Genomic DNA, 20,184 nt, shown 5'->3' on the forward strand with positions numbered 1-20,184 from the left:
GGCGGCTTCGGAGGCGGGAGGAGGGGCCGGTGGCGGAGGCGCGGGCGGGGGCGGGCCGGGGGTGGGGACGGCGCGCGCCGCAGCCCCCAGGAGCCGCACTTTTGTGAAAGCTGGGTCCTTACATATGGAAATGACGGTCGCGCGGGTTCCCGGTCGCGTCCTTTTGAAGGACGCCCGTCCCGGACCTCAGCGCCGCCTGCGAAGCATTGTCCCGCTTCTTGCGCCCTAACAAAGCGCCCGCCTTGGCTTTGCAGGGCACTGGAGGCGGGCGGCCGGCTGTGCGGGCGCGACGGAGAGGCCGACAGAAGGTAGGCGAGGACGCCGGGGCAGGGAGCGTGCGGTCTGGCAATACAATGGGGTGTCTGAGGTTTCTTGGGGCGGCGATGGGCAGGCGGGTTGGGGACGCATCTCCATCGCAGGTTGCTAGGCACCTGGCCTCCGCGCCCGCCCGGCGGCGCAGCGGGTCTGGGCACCTCCTGCACCGCGGTGCCCCATCCCGCAGCCGCCAGCTGAAAGCGGCTACTATGTGTTGGTCCAGGAGTGGACCTGAGTCCCGGAGGGAGCAGAAAGGGTGGTTTGTTCTGCTGCCGTGTGCCACCCAGGCAGCCCTGTGGTTGAGCGACTGAAGGGAGCCCTGTCGGGAGAAGCCCGAGGTGTTACCTGGGCTGTCTTGAGTTTCGGAGAGCTACCCTTAAAGTGTGATTTTTCCCAGGAGTGTGGGATCGATATATATAGAAAGACTTTCCCAGGGCAATTACCACTAAGAAAGGGAAAAGAACAAAATGATACTCTGTTGCCTGAAAGCCTTGCTCGCCAGAGCAGCAGTATCAAGTGTGGAGTTTTGCGGGAGCAGCGTCCAGGGTCCCGGAGCTGGGCTTCTGCAGCCACCAAACCGGTCCCTGACAAAAGGACAAAGCTGGTGGGAACAGTTGCCTGCTGAGAGCTCTTTCTGTGAAGTTGGAAGCGATAGAGATAGGAAGAGGCGATTTCCTAGCCCCAACCCTGCCAGTTAAATGGAGGCTGGAAAGATGGTTCTTCCATGTACCCGGTGTCTAGACGGCTAAGCTATTATGAGATCTTCTGCTGTCTTTACTTCACGGGAGCAGATCCCCTCCTAGTTTTGAGGAATTCCCGAGATGGGCTTGCCATACAACTCAACTCCTGAATTTATGGAATGAAATTAGATGGCATGGTTGTCTTTTGTGAGTGAGGTGGTAGCTGTTTAGGGTTAGCATCCTAATAAAGTCCACTGTGGCACATGGGCTAAGCTCCTGAGACCCTCTAAGGTCAAAATAAATGTGTATGTCTGCTTCTTTCCCGAGGCTTAGCATTCTGCAGGGAAATGTTTTGTTTGGGGTTTGTTTGTTGTTGTCGTTTCAGTGTCAGCCTAATTTTATCTTGATCTTCTCTAGTGGCTAGCACATTGGTGGCTGACCTAGGATATTGGCAGATCTTGTTTGGCGTGGAGGGGGCTGTGAAAATTCCCCGCCTGTGTGTAAAAGTACCTTACAGGCTGACTGCAAAATTAGTTTCCTATGGTCTCCTCAGCTGTTGTCAGTGTCCTTAGGGAGGTCAAGGGAACTGCTGGGGAGTTTCTTGGCAGATTTTTTTACTTTCACCTATTCTCTGGTGATTGTTTAGACTGCAGCGGTTCTCAACCTACGGGTCGCAACCCCTTTGGGGTCAAACGACCCTTTCACAGGGGTCGCCTAAGGCCATCGGAAAACATATATAATTACATATTGTTTTTGTGATTAATCACTATGCTTTAATTATGTTTAATTTGTAACCATGAAAATATATCCTGCATATCAGATATTTACATTGCGATTCATAACAGTAGCAAAATTACAGTTATGAAGTAGCAACGAAAATAATTTTATGGTTGGGGGTCACCACAACATGAGGAACTGTATTAAAGGGTCGCGGCATTAGGAAGGTTGAGAACCACTGGGTTAGAGGAAAGCATGCTGAGCCGGGCATAGGTAAAGGGTAGGACTTATGGATGTTCCAGATGGGTCGAACATGGGGCAAAGGCAGGAAAAGGCTTTCCAGGGGACAAGGGGAAGGAAGCCATCACCGGCACCGTCTTTGCATTGAAATGTCACGGCTCAGTCTTTTTAATAGGCACTTACTCACAATGGCATGGGTGTCTTTTTTCTTGGTCTCTTCCACTTGCCCCCCCACCTCCTTTTTAAGTATGTGATGATCCTTAATACCAGAAGATATTAACTGTCACAGAGGGGGAGAAAGGGGCTCCAATGAATTCTGAACAGCCCATCTTAACTTAATAGGCAATATTCTTATCATATGTTAAGTGTTGTTCAAATAAATTGTTTTAAATGTCACTGCAAATGGCTTTCTAAACTAACATTTCAGCCATCTTGATGCTTCCACTTTATGTTGATAATGAAAATACATTTTTATCAGGCTAACCTTGATAAAGGGTTGGCAAGTTTAACCAGAGCGTTTTTGAGGCATTCAAACAGCCTAAAGTCTTTTCAGGAGGTTTATTTTTTGTAGATGCCAGTTCATTTGTAGGCCAGTAAATTATATGGTTTGAATTCTGGCTATTGAACGTACATTTGTTGGGCAGGGGCTTGTGAAGAGACATACTGAAGCTTGCAAAAGAGATATTTTATCCTAATTACAAATAAAATAGAATTTAAAACAGATGATGGGTATATGCAAATGAGCAACTTTGAAATTAGGAGGATGTTTCTGTATTGCCACTTACAGCAGAAATTAACCATTTATTCCAGCTTTTGGATGGGAAAATTACAAAGTATTTCTGTCCTAGTGCTCACTTAAAAAAAAACAAAGTTGAGAAAACCTATTGTTTATAGATGTAAAAAGTGAAGCTCTTCACGTTGACCCCAACGAACTGTTCTCACACCTGCAGGCAGTTTACATTCATTTGCGTTAATATGGCTCAAGAAGTGGAAGTTGTTACCAGCAGTCTCTTTTCAGAAAGTGACAAACAGGCCGCGGTTTTTTGATTCTGTAGTCTTACTCGGTAGCTGATTACAGGTTATGGGCCCTACAGTGTGCTAGGCTCATGATTCTATTCCTGAGAGAACAATTGATTGGGTAATCCACCTTGCTATTAGAGTTAACAAAAGCTTGGCTTTGCTACATCGTTCAGGATAGTAAAATACTAAGTTTACTTATGTTTTAGAATAAATAGTAGTAGGATACCCTTAGCAAAATTAAATTTTATAGTGTAGTTAGCAAAGGTGGTTATTCTTTCTAACTTAATCTGGCTTTTTTTTTTTCTGTGTGGTGGCATTCAAGCTTTTGTGTTATATTTTTATACGATGATTTTATTCTTGGTGATACTCTTTGTGCTGTTGGTATCCAGCTAGAAATGAGGTGCTGTCTGAGCAGAGAGGAGGCTATCTCACAGTAATCAGTGTGAGCAGCAGTTTGGGGCAGAAATATTCCATATAACTACGTCAATGGGGACAATTGCTTTTTCTATTAAGCTTTTGCTAAACTTAAATTTAGTCTCGTCCCTATTTCATTTTTTACTGAAATAAGTCCAAAAGAGTAAGACTGGAAATCTTTGCAGCAAATTAAAGTGCAGAAAAGAGAGAAGAAAAGGAAACGTTTTAATTTGATCGTTGGCATTGTGAGGCTCTGATTTGCCAAAGGGTGAAAGCTTGTTTATCGTTCTAGTTATAAAGTAACTAAATTAGTCACTTGGTGGTCCCTGTCTGGTCTGTGGGCCCCCAACAGCTATGTCTGATCACAGACCCAAAGCATCTATTATAGTAATGCCCAGCGAAAGCGGCTGAGCCAAGAGGGACATGCGGACATTCCTCGTAGCTGTTCAGCTGCTGGACCATCTGGAGGGGAAATAAAAGGCCTGGGCTAGGGGCTCTGGCATTGTGCTCATTTATTACTTGGCCTTCCCTTGCCAGGCTTTGTCCCCCTTTCACTCCTTCTGGCCCAGAACAGACGTCCCCTTTGGCCGGGGTGCCATTCTTACAAGCTCCTTTCTGTATCTTGGATGCTGGAAAGTTCACAAGTTCACGCACCCACTTCATGCTGGCCTGATGATGGGACTTCATCATTCCAGCTGCATCCACACCTAGGTCCCTTCCAGCCCCACTTGGCACTGGATTTCATCAGCCACGGTTGCCGAGTAGAGCACAATAACACAGCTCTGAAATGGACATCCCTGTCAGGGTCTGCGCATTTTGGCAGCCTTGTTTTGAGTTATTTGGAAGGAAAATGCTCTGAATAGTTCTCATTATGGGTGGTAAATGTTTTGATTAATGGCTCTGTGCATCTGCCTCTTATTTAGCCGTCCCCAGCTAGAACTTGAAAATATTGTCCACACCGCCCTTTTACTCCACAGGAGTGGTAAAGGCTTCTGACAGTTCAGTCGGGAAGGTAGATGGTTGAAGGGAGGCCCAGGTTGGTGGCAGGCCTTTTAAAACTGGAAATGTTCTTTGCCATTTGGAAAAAGATTTATGACTCCAGACCCAACCCTCTTCATCTCTTGAGTAAGATTCCCTCGTTGGTGGGTGTCAGTTAGGCTTTGACTCTGGGAAGCACTGAGTTTGCACAGATTAGACTTATTTAAGTGTTTGGGGGAATTAATTTAACAGCTCTCAATCCCTGGACTTTGCCCATTATGGAAGAGATGGGATTCTTCATGATCCTTTTTACATACAAATTTATGTCTTCCTGGCGATAAATCCCAAAGCTGCTTTAGTAAAAAGAGATTGCTTTTTCTGTGTATCCCTAATGCCTGGGAGGCTATAATTATTCAATAAATGGCTCGAGGGTGGTAGGGAGGCAGGAACCCACCATTCCCCATTCCAACCTGGAGGAGCCTGTGGCCATCAGGTGTTCCACGGTGGTTTCTGGTACCTGGTACAGTTTGGCTGGTTAACACAGAAAGGCGGAGGTAAGTGACTTGTCAATGATATCATTGCAGTGGCCCCATTCTTGAGTTATTACGTGTCGGTTGGAGAGGCAGTAGAGTTTAGAGTCAGACCAGGGTTCCAATCCTGGCTCCACACCCATGTTAGTGTTGAATTCTTGGACAAGTTCTGTACTTTTGCCATCCCCCAATTTCTGCATCTTTTTTTTTTTTTAAAATATATTCCATTGATTCTTTACAGAGAGGAAGGGAGAGGGATAGAGAGTCAGAAACTTGTGACCCAACCATTAAAAATTATTTTCGTTGCTACTTCATAACTGTAATCTTGCTACTGTTATGAATCGTCATGTAAATATCTGATATGCAGGATGGTCTTAGGCGACCCCTGTGAAAGGGTCGTTCGACCGCCAAAGGGGTCGCGACCCCACAGGTTGAGAACCGCTGATCTAAAGTATTAGGAAGATTCAATGAAATCATATAGGTAAAGCACTCTGCATAGGCCAGACTTACAGTAAATGCTCAGGAATTTTTAAAAAAAATTGTTTCTGCTGAACTCCCAACTATATTTCAGCCTTTCTGCTTTTGCTTCACATGAAGTTTATCAACAATCTGCCTTTAACTATTGAGGCAACAGGAACATTACCTGCTACCATTATTGTTTAGTAATGTAGCATTTTAATATACATCACATGTACCCTGCCCATTCTTGCTCTGTGGATTCTGGCATCCACAGCTCCTGCTCTGCGTCTATGAAGGCAGATCTGTGGCTGATGGGCCTGTGTGAGTTACCTCTCTTCAGTTGAACCCCTTCTTTGTAAGTCACAGGTATTTTCTTGGTGGTTTTCTCAGTGGGATTTGCTACTCTCAATTGCTTACCATATTTAACCCTCAGGACACCCCTTCCAGATGGGTATTATCCTTCCCATTCTATAAACGAGGGGACCAGGGAAGGTATTTTAGACAGACTGTCCCCCAAAGCCACATTCCATCACCAACAAATGCAGCTCGAGTGTGAGAATCCACTGGCTCACTTACTCCTTGAGCCAAACTTCAGGTGGGCGACTCTGTGTGATACAGTCTGGCAGTGGGTGCTGGCTTTCTACTTCCGTTGGCTACATCTGGGACTGAAAATGCCTTTGAAAAGGGGTTGGATTGGGGTGGGGGATGGAGGAGTAGAGGTGTGTTTGCGGAAGAAATCGGCATTTCAAACTCTTTGTGTGCTCATTTATTTCCGTAGCTCTCATTCAGGTTAAGCTTCCACTCAAGAAATCTTCATATACCCAGCCAGTCCGTGTTTACACTGCGTCCTGGTGTGAGGACCACCCTGTACTGTGCGTTTGGGGGACACTATAAAAGAAACAGAAGTTGTGGACCTTCCCCTTAAAGAAATTTCTGGCAAGTGGGGAGAACAAAATTCTTGCACATGAAATTACTGATGAACAGTTGGGGAATAATATCAACCAGTAAACATGCATTCTGTGCCAGAAGAGTACTGACAACTTGTCACCATATGTAACATCTTTTGGATGTTTCCTTACATACGATCCTTTGTTCTGCAGGGGTAGGGCTGTTTTCCCCCTTAAGTCAAAAGAATGTTCTCCTAAGCATGGTGTCTTGGGAAGGAGAGAGATGAAATACAGAGATAACAAACAAACAAACAAACAAAAAAAGAGAAAGGTACTGTAAAATGAAAGAAGTTTTATCTAGCAAAAATCCAGTGACCTCCCAAAGAGCAGGGCATGATAGTCTGTCAAATTCAAAGCCATGCATCAGATCTGGACTCCTCAGTACCTTGTGAGTTTTATGGCCCTCTTTCATTGGTTTAGATGGACAAGTCCCCAACCTTTAAAAATAGTTCTTAAAAGAGGAAGTGTTAGAATTCGTTCCCTTTGGGTTTTTTTTAATATGCAAAATCAAGCAAAAGCAGAATAGCCTGGCATTTATGAAGTTGGTCAGATTACAGCCCAAGGGACAGTTATACTCAGAGAGCGAGTCCCAGAGCTATGGCGGCCCTGAAAACCCCAGAGCACCTTGGGGATTCTCAGCTGATCTTAGCTGACAATTAACTGGCAGAGACTCTAAGTGGATCTCATTAGCCAAGCCTCGCCTCTTCTAAATTCCCAACTTTTGTGGCTTTGCTTAACACCTTGGTGTTTCTTTTCTGTTGCTTTGATGTTTATATAGCACTCTCCACTTCTTTTGAAAACATTTACATGGTGATTAGTTAACCCAACAGACCAACTCCGGGAAGGTAGCCAGAACCAGCAGCACCTTAGTAATAGAAAGACTGATAATTAGGGGAGACCTTCTGATACCAGGAGCCTGGACCAGAAGGGCGCCACTCCACGTTAATGAGCGGCTCCAGTAAAGATTGAGGTAGGAGCTATGGGGCAGAGCTGGCTGGCATCCATCTTCCAAGCCCACCTGATTCTGCTGAAGGTCGGGAAGATCGGGGCTCTGTTTTACCTTGTCATGTTTTGTACAGTTGTCTGTGGAAAGAAAGCCACACAGCCTAGACTGCAGTGGTTCTCAACCTTCCTAATGCCGCGACCCTTTAATACAGTTCCTCATGTTGTGGTGACCCCAATTTCATTGTTACAAATTGAACATAATTAAAGCATAGTGATTAATCACAAAACAATATGTAATTATATATGTGTTTTCCGATGGTCTTAGGTGACCCCTGTGAAAGGGTCGTTTGACCCCCAAAGGGTCGCGACCCACAGGTTGAGAACCGCTGGCCTAGAGCATCATTGATTTGTAGGGAAGGCTCTCTTATTTTCATTTCTGGCCGTGTTCAACATCTCAACTCACACACTTCCATGTTGTAATGATCTGCTCCATGGAACATCACCTCTAAGCCAGAGTTTCCTGACCCAGGGCTGGTTTTATTTAAAAGTGCTGCTTTTCAAAGTAGGATAGTGTTTGCAGGGGCAGGGGGAGGGGGAAGGGAGAGTTGCTGTGCTGTGGGTATAGAGCTTGTCACATAAGATGAAAAGGATCTATAGATCTTCTGTACAACAATGTGCATATAGCGAACAATACTACTGCACACTTAACATTTTAGTAGGCTGGATTCCATGTTATGTGGCTTTTATCACAATACAAGTTATATTACAAGATAAAGAAACCTTTTTTTTAAAGGTGCTGCTTTTTATAGTCCAGGGCTGGTTCTGAGAGCCTTGTTTCAGAGAGCTGAGGTCATCGTCTCAAGGGTGTATGTCGTGTGTGGCTTCCATTGCGTCATGGTGAAGGTACCTCCAGATGTGCAGGTGCCAGACTTTGATTGGAAGGCCCAACACATTATACATGAACTATTGTGGAAGCAAAAAAAACAGATAGCATTCTTCAAGTAGGAGGTACCTCGTATTTTATGATGTATAATTTTAGTAAAAATGGTTGTGAGGGTTATAGATGACTCCGTGTTTTTACTGATCCCACGGAAAGTGGGAAAACAGAAGGTCTGGGGCTGGGGTGGATCTGAGAGATGCAAAGCAGAGTAACCAGGTGAACAGAGCGGCGATGGCCTAGATGCTAGAGGTCCCCTGAGATCCTGTAGGATTCATATGATCTGTGGCTCCTTCGAACCTCACCGTCTGAAAGGTTGGAGTATTGTTTTCTCCGCTCTCTAGGCAACTAAGCATTACCGAAACCTCCCCGGGACTGAAGCCAGCTCCAGGGAATACTCTTCCTGTCACACCTCATGTGATTGCTCCAATGGTTAATTGAGTTGCTTTTTGAGGAACTCTTGGAAAAGGCATTTGGTCCCATGTAAACAAGGAGGTGGTTTTGTACCAGACGTGCTCATCCAGTGCTTCCTGCTGCAACCATTTGGTCTCATTGCAACGGGGGCATCTAGGCTGCAGGAGGAGAAACTAAACAGCAGCTCATCCAGCCGGCAGACTGCAACTGGACAGGTCGGCTAGAGCGTGCGGACTTGCATGGAAGCTCTGGCCCTGTGGTCTGTTGACACCAACAGTTTTTTTATTTGAAAGGACTGGGTGTCAGAAGTGGCCTTTCACTGTCTGTAGGTGCTGGGCCAGATGAGCTGATAGAGAATCGCTCTCAGTCTTGAGTTTGAGAGACTGGCTGCCCGCCCGAGGGGGTGCCCTTCTGCCTACAAGACTCCCTCATTCGGGTCACGTTAGCCTGTGGTGACCGGACCTGGCGGGTGTGCCCTGTGGGAGTGCGTGGGACTGGTCAGGGCTGGGTCCAGGAGAGGCCCGTGCGCTCGCTGGTGGGTGTGAGTATTCCCTCTCCTGCTGGCTCTCACCAAGGTCCCGTTTGACCTGCATGAGGGGACCAGGCGGGCAGAGGATAGGGAGAGTGTGGCCGAGGGGTGGCAGTGGCAGGATTCCAGGGGCTGCCACAACCTGACCTTGTCTCTGCCCCGCACAGGTGAGCGCTGTGGGCTATGGGATGGATGAGGTGCAGCAGGACCAGCATGAGGCCCGACTCAAGGAGCTGTTTGACAGTTTTGACACGACGGGCACTGGGTCCCTGGGACAGGAGGAACTCACCGACCTTTGCCACATGTTGAGCTTGGAGGAGGTGGCCCCGGTGCTGCAAGAGACGCTGCTTCAGGACAACCTCTTGGGCAGGGTAAGGCCTGGGGAAGAGCACCGGGTGGAAGTGGGTGCGGTTTCTGTCTGGGGAGCAGGGGGAGGGGCGCTGAGGGAGGGGGGCAGACCACACCTATCGCAACTTGTTTCTAACATCCTGGCTGTGTGCGCCCTCCGCTCTTAACCTGAGACACAGACCGAATGTAGTGGGCATGAGGCACCGTGCAGTTTGCTCAGGAGCTGAGGGCTTGCTGTGATTGGCGCCTTGGAAAGGTGTGCCCTGAGCATCTTAGATAAAGAGAGAAAAAGAGGTAACAAGAGGATGTTTTCTCATCTTTTTCTTGTTACTCGTGGATCGTTGTATGGACTCCACTTTCACCACTGAGACAGCAGGGAGGGGACGGATTTCCAGGGAAGAGAATGGGGGTGCATAAGGAGGCTCCATTCACAGGAAAGCAGATTGCCGTTACGAATTTTACTCCCGATAAAGCTCTTTCTTCTGTGGATTGTTTCTGGGGTGAAGTATTAATTACACTCTTCACCCAGGAAATAAGACAGGAGGGTAAGTAAATACAGTGCAGGCTCATTTAAAACCCAGCACGACTCGCTTCCAGCCGGGCTGTGTGTGCTGCTGTTAACTTCTGCTCTTGACGACAAATAGTCATGTTCTCCCTGTAGATCAAGTCACGGAGATCTTTTTTCCCCTCTTGCTGTTAGTGGGAAGGATGTTTGATCCGTCACGACCTGATATTGCCTTCCATTCTCATAAATATAATTAAGAGCATCATGTGTATGGCTTTGGGTTGAGCCTTGCTGTTGATTTTTTTGAATGAATGAGAGGAGAAAATGGGCAATCCTTTGCAGCTCTGCTGCTGTTATTGCCATCACTTTGTAGACAGGAGTTTCTAACATTGTGGTATAAATTGAGGAAGCAGTTGGGGATCTCAACTTTATTCCAGTGACTGAGCTTCCTTGTCTTCACTTCATTTTCATTGTCTCTCAGCTGACAGGTTGGGTAAGTGACCTCAGACACTGTAGGATGCACTGGCTCTCTGTAACGTGAGACAGACAGGAGAAACAACCACCCTGAAATGAATGCCAAAGGGTGATATTCTCAGGGGCTGGCACCATGAATGTGGTGTTTAACAGGGCTCAGACTTAAAGAAAAAGAAAACTAAGTTTTTGCAAAACTGGGATCATTCTTGGTCACTATGGAGGTTTTAGTTTCTTGTGAATACATATGGTCCCCCCCAAAATGCTAAAAATTTTGCTTTGAAAACAGTAGAAATGGGGGATTTGAGGATTTAACCATTTGCTCCTCATCATGTAATGCACATAAGAGCTTTTTAGTTCTGCCTCACTCCCAGGCACTTTGGGGAGCCATAAGAGTAGCATTTCCACTGTGGGCTTTGGAGTTCTCAGGCTTGTTAGTGTCTAAGAAATAGTATGAAAGAAGGGATCTCATCTAATGCTTATTAAAGCCCAAGAACACATAACAGAACTTAAGGTTTCCTTGAGAGATGTGTTGGAGGCAGTGTAACTATGGAAGCCCCTGCTGTAAACAGATCACCCCTTGGCAGCAGGTTAGCAGTTTGCTGTCCAGATGTTGCACATCTTCGCCCTCATTTGGCAAACTGGAACAGGGGAGCAGTTATCGATTGATTTGTTAACGACCTGACACCGCCAGCCTGCTTTTCATGTCTGCTGTTTGCCTGTGGATAAGGAATACCTAAGTGGTCCGTAGCGTGATATTTACTTAGTGAGCCTGTGATAAAAGTTAAATAGATGTCTGCATATTGATTTCATGTGGGAGTTCCTGGTGATTGTCTTGAGAGCAGGGTTGCCATGAATTAATGCATGATGTTCAATTTGCATTTTTTATGAAATTGAATTATTCTCCTCAGATGATCGCATAAACGTGGCCATATGCTGTTAAGACACTATATGGTCTATAATTTTAAAATGTGGGGGAGAAATTCCTTAGAATTCACAGAAGCAATCCATGTGCTAGCACCTTCTTGGGTATATTGAGTAGAGTCAGAAGTTGTAAAATTCTAAGTTTTTAATGTCAGCCATGTGTTTTCTCTTTTGGTATTATTTATAGAAAACTTATAAGGGTTAGGAGTTTGGTTTAATAAAACAGGAGAAGGGAATAGAAGCATGACAAATCTAAATATAGTCATCCGTTCATTAATTCAACAGAGATGTATTGTGCTATATGTGTCCTGCATGTCAGGCATTCTACTAGTCTTATGGGTGCAACTTACGTTTATTGTAAACTACGGTTTTCCATTAAATTGGCTTTTGGATGCATTAGTATCGATTTTAATTTTATCTTTTAAATCTTAGCAAGTATAATTTTAAAATAAAATAAAACTTTAAGTTTACCTTTATTGGAATTAGGCTCAATTAGTCATTTTTCCTTGAAAATAAATAAGATAAAAAGCACTGTCCTCCTCAAATAAGAACATGAATTTTGTCTATTATTTTATTTTAAAATCCATCTTAAATAATTCTTTGTTCTTTTTTTTTCTTAAAGCCTAATGTTTCTTTTGACAGTTGCTAAGGAAAGTAATTTAAATCGACTTGCCATTTTAATGAATTTTCCTAATAGAACATTTACCCCCAAATTATGTTTCCATTCACCTGTCTGATCTTGCTTTATAACCTTATTCCCCCCCGCACAGTGCTTATGCAGGGTGGGGCAAAAGTAGGTTTACAGTTGTGAGTACACGAAGAGCACGGTTTATTCCTGTATTATTATTCACTAGTTATTGTATTGTTTTCCCTATGAACAGCTGTAAACCTACTTTTGCCTCACCATGTATGTGTTTGAAAAGCCGAAAGATTGTGAATCGCCAATTTGAAGGAAAGAGGACATTGCTGATAGGTGTTTCCTCCTAGTTTATCAGACGAGCTCCATTCATATCTTTGTCACAGTCAAGCAGTTGTCACGTGGGTGAGACCCCAAGACAAGGGACTCCTCAAGACACGGAAGAATTTATAGTCCGGTCACATAATGTGAGTAACTGGGAGCAAAGACTACAAACGTTTTAAAAAGGGAATCACATTAGCTCTTTTTTTTTTAACATCTTCATTGTTGAGAGTGCTACAGATGTCCCCCAGTTGCCCCCCTCCATCCGGTTCCCACCCCACCCCAGGCCTTCACCACCCTGTTGTCTGTGTCCATAGGTAATACATATATGCATATAAGATCTTTGGTTGCCGTAGCCAGTTTGGCTCAGTGAATAGAGCGTCAGTCTGCGGACTGAGGGGTCCCGGGTTCGATTCCAGTCAAGGGCATGTGTCTTGGTTGCGGGCGCATCCCTAGTGGGGGGTGTGCAGGAGGAGGCTGGTTGATGTTTCTCTCTCATTGATGTTTCTAACTCTCTATCCCTCTCCCTTCCTCTCTGTAAAAAAATCAATAAAATATTTTTAAAAAAGAGAGATCTTTGGTTAATCTCTTCCCCCTCCCCCCTTTCTCTCTGAGATTCGTCAGTCTGGTCCATGATTCCATGCCTCTTTCTATTTTACTCATCAATTTATTTTGTTCGTTAGATTTCTCGTTCATTGAACTAAGTTTTCATCCAAACCTCCGATACCCATTGTAGGTGCTTCCTGGTTTTGTGTCTTTTAAATGAAGTGTTTCTATATGACTCTCTCTTTTATTAGAAATCTGGACATCAATATGATCATTTACCTTGGTTTTTTTGAAGCCTTTAGTTATATCCTGTTTTAAAAATGCATTTTCCTTTCATTATGGAATACACCAACTTGAGACAGAACAGCCCCCTGGGGTTCTGGTGAGTCTCCTTGCTATACTTTTGATATGAATGTGGACACTGAAGGGTCCATGCCCTGGGCACCCTCTAGATTCAGAACAAGCTACCTGGAAGCAGAACTCATCATTGCTTCCGGAGAGTTCCATGGGTATGTAGACTTTGGTCATCAAAGGCACTTTGAAAATTTTTAGTATTAAAATTTGATACTTGTACAAATATAAAATTTAGCTCAGCTTTCCCACCTTTTATTTTAGAGTGCTTGGAGTTCTTTTATAAATGTAAAGGTTAATTTCACATGGAGGATTGCTTTTTTTGTTGTTGTTTCCAATTCATTAAAAGCTTTTTAAGATTTCTTTCTTTTCTACACATTTTAACCATTTGAAAAATAAGTCAGAAATACAGAAGTACTTCCTGATTTTGAGAGAGAGAGAGAGAGAGAGAGAGAGAAACATTGATTTGTTGTTCCACTTATTTATGTATTCATTGGTTGCTTTTCTTGTATGTGTCCTAACTGGAGATTGAACCTGCAACCTTGGCTTATTGGGAAGATGCTCTAACCAACTGAGCTACCTGGCCAGGGCCCAGAAGTACTTTCTGGCGGTGATTATTTGGATTTATTCTCCGTGTGCAAAATTACGCTTGGTCATGTAGTGCCTATTTATAACCACCTCGTGTTCACGCTCCTGTTTCATGTTATTGATCTGAGGCTTTCTTGAATGCCTTGGAGGGAATGGTGGAAACATTTCTCATTGCAGCTCTTCAATGTCTGAAGCTTTGCTGTATCTTACCGTTTAACCACCATAGAGTAACCTGAAATAGTGAAGGGTATTTTCTGATTCCTAGGTTGGTCTTGTGACTCTGGGTATCTCCCCATCACTCCCTTCCTTTACAATAATCTCATCTGGGGTTGAATTGAACTCCTAAGGGCATGTGATTCCCGTTTATAGACAAAACGACATTCTGAGTCAGGGGCTACAAGACTTGTCTCCATTCTGTATTAACACTTTCTTGTCAAATTCATTGCAGAATTACCTTTGGTTTCGCATACTGTGAACCTTGAGTCTCTTAGAGGTATTTAGTCTGACAAAAGCAAGGGCATAGGGGAGAGCCGTTGAGAAGGAAGGCCTTGTGCTCTCAGCAAATGTAGAAAACAAGTACCAAATAGCTTTTCTTTTCCACCTACTTTATTTCAGTAGTGATCATCTCTTTCGTCAGAGAAAGTATGGCCAGGAATGTTCACTAAGTTTCCCACAATATCCCACTGACACTTTTATTTATTTTTTTAAAATATATTTTATTGATTTTTTACAGAGAGGAAGGGAGAGGGATAGAGAGTTAGAAACATCGATCAGCTGCCTCCTGCACACCCCCTACTGGGGATGTGCCCGCAACCAAGGTACATGCCCTTGACCGGAATCGAACCTGGGACCCTTCAGTCTGCAGGCCGACGCTCTATCCACTGAGCCAAACCGGTTAGGGCCCACTGACACTTTTATGAGTAGCATCTTGTCTGCATGAGGGCACTTAAAGTTATTCAGTGTCCGTCACAGGTTTTTAGACTTAAATGCTCATCTGTATGACAGAGAAACCTGGGATCCAGAACTTGGAAAAGTACAGTGACTTGTCTAAGGTCAGGCAGCTCACTTGAAGCAGCACCAGGATGGAAACCCAGATTTCCCAGTCCCCGAGTATGATTGCTGTCTCCACAGCCTCTTCAGACTCCAAATATGCAAAGATGAATCTCATTCTCTATCTCCCTTCAACCTCTGCCCCCACCACATCAAGATAGTACACTATTGGAGCGCCGTCTTTGAAGTCAGACCTGGATTCATAGAGTGATTCTTGCCACATTTTAGCCATATTATCTTAAATATTCTGAGTCTCGGGTCATTTATCTGTATAATGGGAAAACTTAATGCCCTCCTTGTAAGCTTGTGATTAGGGTTGACCTAGACCAGTGATGGCGAACCTTTTGAGCTCAGCGTGTCAGCATTTTGAAAAATCCTAACTTAACTCTGGTGCCGTGTCACATATAGATATTTTTTTGATATTTGCAACCATAGTAAAACAAAGACTTATATTTTTGATAGTTATTTTATATATTTAAATGCCATTTAACAAAGAAAAATCAACCAAAAAAATGAGTTCGCGTGTCACCTCTGACACACGTGTCATAGGTTCGCCATCACTGACCTAGGCTGTGTATTTCAAAACCATCATAGAGCCAGGTACCCAGCTTACTACTGTGCTCTATAGCTCCTTCTCTTACACACCTAGAATGGGTATTTGATAAATAATGAGTTTCCAGCAATGATTTTCTGAGACATCTTAAGAGTAGAGAATGGATTTGCTAGAAACTCGTATGGTGGTCGTATCACCTATTTCTATCCACAGGCAGGGCTGCTTGGAGCACAACTTCATACAGATGCTTTAGGTTTTTAAAACTTGCCTTTTCAAATGGCCTTTGCCTCTCTCCACATTGTCTGCAGTGCATGACAGCTAAGCTACAATAACTTGAATGCTTTACTTAGAATCTAACGTTTTTAACTGTGTCTTTCATTATGAAACTCCATCTCTTTGTTCCTCTATGTCATTTCTCTTTGCATAATGCCGGAAACATTATTTTCCTCTACACTGACCTTCTGGGGAGTCCATACTTCTATACCCATTTCAACTAACACTGTTTTGAATGTTCTTTCATTGGCTTCCCTTTGTATACGAGATACAAACCTCCTTAGTGTGAAGACAGTCCCATGGACCCTTGTCTTGTTTCATGAGCTCACGTTGTTGAATGCTGGCCCCAGCTCTCTCATCTTGGGTCTGTTTGAAGCACTGCCTGCACACACATGGAAACTGTATGCATTTGATCTCCAAGATTGCCCGAGATGATTTTATGCAATGTTAGGTTCCTTATTTTACTTCCTGTGGCAGTTTTTTGTGTGTGTGTGTGGTTTAAAATAGCATTTGTTTCTCATGTGGTGCTTAAATTCTTTTTTCAGAAGGGCAAATTATGTTGCTAAAAAAGCATTCATTTGAAATTTGGGGAGCAAAAGTGATGAGGCAAATTTCTATTAAGCGGTGGTGACACATGACAGAAAATATCAGACTTGACTGGTCTTCCTGTTAATTTAGTTTAAATGTCATGTGTGTTTTCAGTCAGTCATGTAATTTTCCCATTGCTGCAAACTGCCCTTTGAGGCATACAAGATATAGGAATGCCTGTAAAATGAATGGCAGCAATTATTATTCAAATGAGGAGGTAGCAGCCAGGGTGTGCACTGCTCCGGAGCTTGTTACCCCGTGAGATTTAATTGCATTGTATATTTGTGGTGATTTCTAAATTTTAACATAATACAATAGTAAAACTCCCTTGGAGGAAAAAAAAATGGTACTTAAAAATTCCAGTTACTGAAGTCAGTGAGCCCACTGATGCAAGATTCTTCACAATAGAGGGCATTTATTAACATTTTGGTTCTGGGTTGTGCCCTAAGGGGCTTTTCTGCCACATCAGTATTCATGAGCCTTGGTGGAAAATAGCAGTCACCTGCCTCTATTAGAGAACTATCTTCTTGAAAGATACGGAATTTACTTCTGTTTAAAGTGGAGGGTCCAGAATCTATATACCCTTGCAAGAAGGAAAATGAAGATCAATTTAAGAATTAAAGCTGTTCCAATATTTTTTTAATTGAGGTAACATTGGTTAATAATATTATATAAGTTCCAGGTGTACAGCATTATAATTCACTATCTTTATGCACTATAACATGCTCGCCACCAAAAGTCCAGTTTCCATGTATTACTATAGAATTGACCCCCTTTACCCCTTTCACCCTCCCCCACTGCTCCAGTGGTTTTGAACAATTTGTCAGGTTTCTGTTCTTGCATGTAGGGGAGAAGGGGTCACCTAGATAGACATTGTTGGATTACGAAGTTCTCTGAGTTAATGATGATGTATAGTATTTTATAGACCCTTTTCTTCTAAAATGTGGTGGATTTAATGCATTATAAGTCCATTTTGGAAAACGTTAAGCTCTGCCTGTGAATATCTTGGAGAAGTCAGATGTCACCAGGGTCCCTGTTTTCCTCCCCCTGGGCCAGGTAGGATATGCCCATTGGTCAGAGGCCCCTACCAGCTTGTTTTTGTCTCTTTCAGAACACTTACCAGAGTCTACCTTGTAGTTACTAATACACTTTCTTCTTTTTGTCCCCTTTCCATCCGCCCACCCTCTAGAGTCTAGAGCAGTGGTTCTCAACCTGTGGGTCACGACCCCTTTGGTGGTCGAACGACCCTTTCACAGGGGTCACCTAAGACCATCCTGCATATCAGATATTTACATTACAATTCATAACAGTAGCAGCATTACAGTTATGAAGTAGCAACGAAAATAATTTTATGGTTGGGGGTCACAACATGAGGAACTATTTTAAAGGGCCAGAAGGTTGAGAACCACTGGTCTAGAGTGCAGCTGATAAGCTCTGTGAGGGCAGAGGTTCTGTGTCCCTTGATCTTGTATCCTCTGAAGCCCCAGTGGGCTGCTTTCTGCTTAGTGGCTTTGTGTAAAGTTGAGGATTTGACTTGGAGCAGCTGAGGGATTTCTCTGAGAGGTCAGACCAGGGTGGAGCAGCTTAGGGCAGGTGAGTTGCTGCACTTTAATGTGTCCAGTGAGAAGGCCTGGCTTCTCCAAGTAACTCCTCCTCAAGACGTGTGGCCTTGGGCAAGGCACCGGCCTTCTCTGAGCCTCTCTCTCAATTCTAAGGAGGGATGCCTGCTTTGACCATTCACATGGATGTTGTGAGGGCCAGATGACCAAATGCTCAAGAAAGAAAGAACCTACACTAATGCCCCCATTCATCTAGTTTTATCCAGGACCCACATTAATAGCATTTTCTAATAACTGGATCTCCTACCCCAATTAGTGGCAGCCTTTTAAAAGAAAAAATAGGTTAACCATTGGGGATTAAAACTTTTTTACTAATGTCTTGCCCTATTAAAGAGTAGATTAAGCATTACAAGATTTTTCTTGATCATTTAAATCTTCTTGGTCTATCACTTATTCTTCTATAAGAGTGATACCCTCTGGATTTTTAAAATAATTTTTAAATTTTTTAAATTGATTTTAGAGCAAGAGGAAGAGAGAGAGAGAAACATCAATGTGAGAGAGAAACTTCTATCTGTTGCTCACAACCTGGGTATGTGCCTTGACTGGGAATTGAACCCGAGACCCTTCTATGCACCAGATGATGCTCCAATCAACGGAGCCACACCGGCCAGGACTGATACCCTCAGGATTTACTTAGCAGCACATAGATCTTTGCCCTAACACTAAATAATCCCAATCTATTAAGTTTTTGAGAGCATGTGACTTTTTTATGTAATTTATATAGTTTTTAAAAATAGTTAAAGTACAGAATATTTATACTCTATTTTTGTTAGAGGGAGGGTGGTTAGTCTTTCTTCCTTCACACTATGTCAGTATTTATTTCTTGTACTTGCCTTGGAGTACTTCATCTTTTTTTTTTTTTTTGCTGCTCTAATCTGTAGCAGGTTGGGAAACAGGATAGTGAAGCTTGAGATAAACCAGGTAGCGTGAGAATAAAGAGCTTGTGCGTTGGTTCTGTGGCATTCTCTGTGAGAGGACTGAGGGCTTCAGGGTGCTGTCCTCAGCTTTGGACTCCACTGCGTGTGTCCCAATTGTCTGCCATACTCTAAATCAGCGGTCACCAACCTTTCAGACCTCACGGACCACCAGTGGTCCACAGACCACCGGTTGGTGACCGCTGCCTACTAGTAAATCCCTGAGGCTGAGAGAGAGCAGCTGCACATACATGAGGCTGATACTGTCTCAGAGGTGGGTGTGCTTGTATGAGGCCTAAGCGTCCCTTAAATATGGTACAATCAAGCCTTGGGAGTTGATTAGAATTAACTTCCAGATTATAGCTGTTTTGGTCATTTTGGGGTGTGTGTGTAAAACTGAGGTGCAGAGACCCCAGGCTGATTTTCATGGCTAATGCTCACTGAATTGAACTGTTAGGACAAAATTCAGAAGGGCTCTTTCCTGTTACCTCTCTCAAAATATCTTCAGAAGACCCAGCAGAGGCCCCGAGACAAGGATAAAGGATTTGAAAGTCTCAAAGCGAGCATCTCCCTTCCGAAGCAGGAGCCTCTTTCTGTTCATTTCATAACATTGGCAATGAGAGGCTTAGGGTTCATTCAGGTCACCTCCATTAATATCTTAAGACAGAGAAGAAACCTGGAGTTGGGGTCCCTAAACACAGTAGACTGGATCATTTGTCCGATGCTGGACAACTTAAGACAGAGAAGAAACCTGGAGTTGGGGTCCCTAAACACAGTAGACTGGATCATTTGTCCGATGCTGGACAACACACACACACACACACACACACACTCTCTCTCTCTCTCTCTCTCTCTCTCTCTCTCTCTCTCTCTCACACACACACTCCTACTCAGCTCGTTGGTTACTCTCATGGCCAGTTGCTTTCCTTGAGAATACGGCCCCATTTCTCTGTAAAAGTGGTGGAGACAGTTACGATGATTACTCATACCTGTTAGTAGTATTAACTCCCACTTGCTGAGTGAGTACCTAATAAGTCCCAGGAAGTTCTAGACACCTTACAAAACTCCCTAACACTTCTCTGAGGGGGTGATACTGTAAATGTATGCAGTGCTCTTAACACAGCACCTGCCTGGCTCCCAGGGCATTTCCTGAGAAGGTGTGCTCGTGGCAGCAGGCACCTCGGTCACTCATCCACTGCTGTATCGCCAGGGCCTAGGCCAGTGCCTGGTGCATAGCAGATGCTCAGTAAATGTTTGTTGAATGAGTCGTAGATATTAGTTGTTAACCCCATTTTTACAGATGAGCAAACAAAACCTCGGAGAGCTTTAGTCATTTAGCCAACTCACAGAGGAAGTGAGTCGCTGAGTCAG

General features: G+C 44.0%; 1 protein-coding gene across 8 annotated transcripts in view; it reads left to right on the forward strand.

The window, feature by feature from the left end:
* The first annotated feature begins 194 nt into the window (after nt 1–194).
* Nucleotides 195–20,184, forward strand: part of NIN (ninein) — a 99,940-nt gene continuing 79,950 nt past the window's right edge. For 7 of the 8 annotated variants that reach the window (XM_014465629.2, XM_023763873.1, XM_023763874.1 and 4 more), the window contains exons 1-2: nt 195–308; nt 9,293–9,496. In XM_014465629.2, the coding sequence (XP_014321115.1) occupies nt 9,314–9,496 (183 nt within the window). In that variant the 5' untranslated portion in view covers nt 195–308; nt 9,293–9,313. The remainder of the gene's footprint in view (nt 309–9,292; nt 9,497–20,184) is intronic. The other variant, XM_006100234.3, reaches the window with a different exon arrangement.

This window comes from Myotis lucifugus, unplaced genomic scaffold (genome assembly GCF_000147115.1).
Source record: "Myotis lucifugus unplaced genomic scaffold, Myoluc2.0 scaffold_304, whole genome shotgun sequence".
NCBI classification, from domain to species: Eukaryota; Metazoa; Chordata; class Mammalia; order Chiroptera; family Vespertilionidae; genus Myotis; species Myotis lucifugus.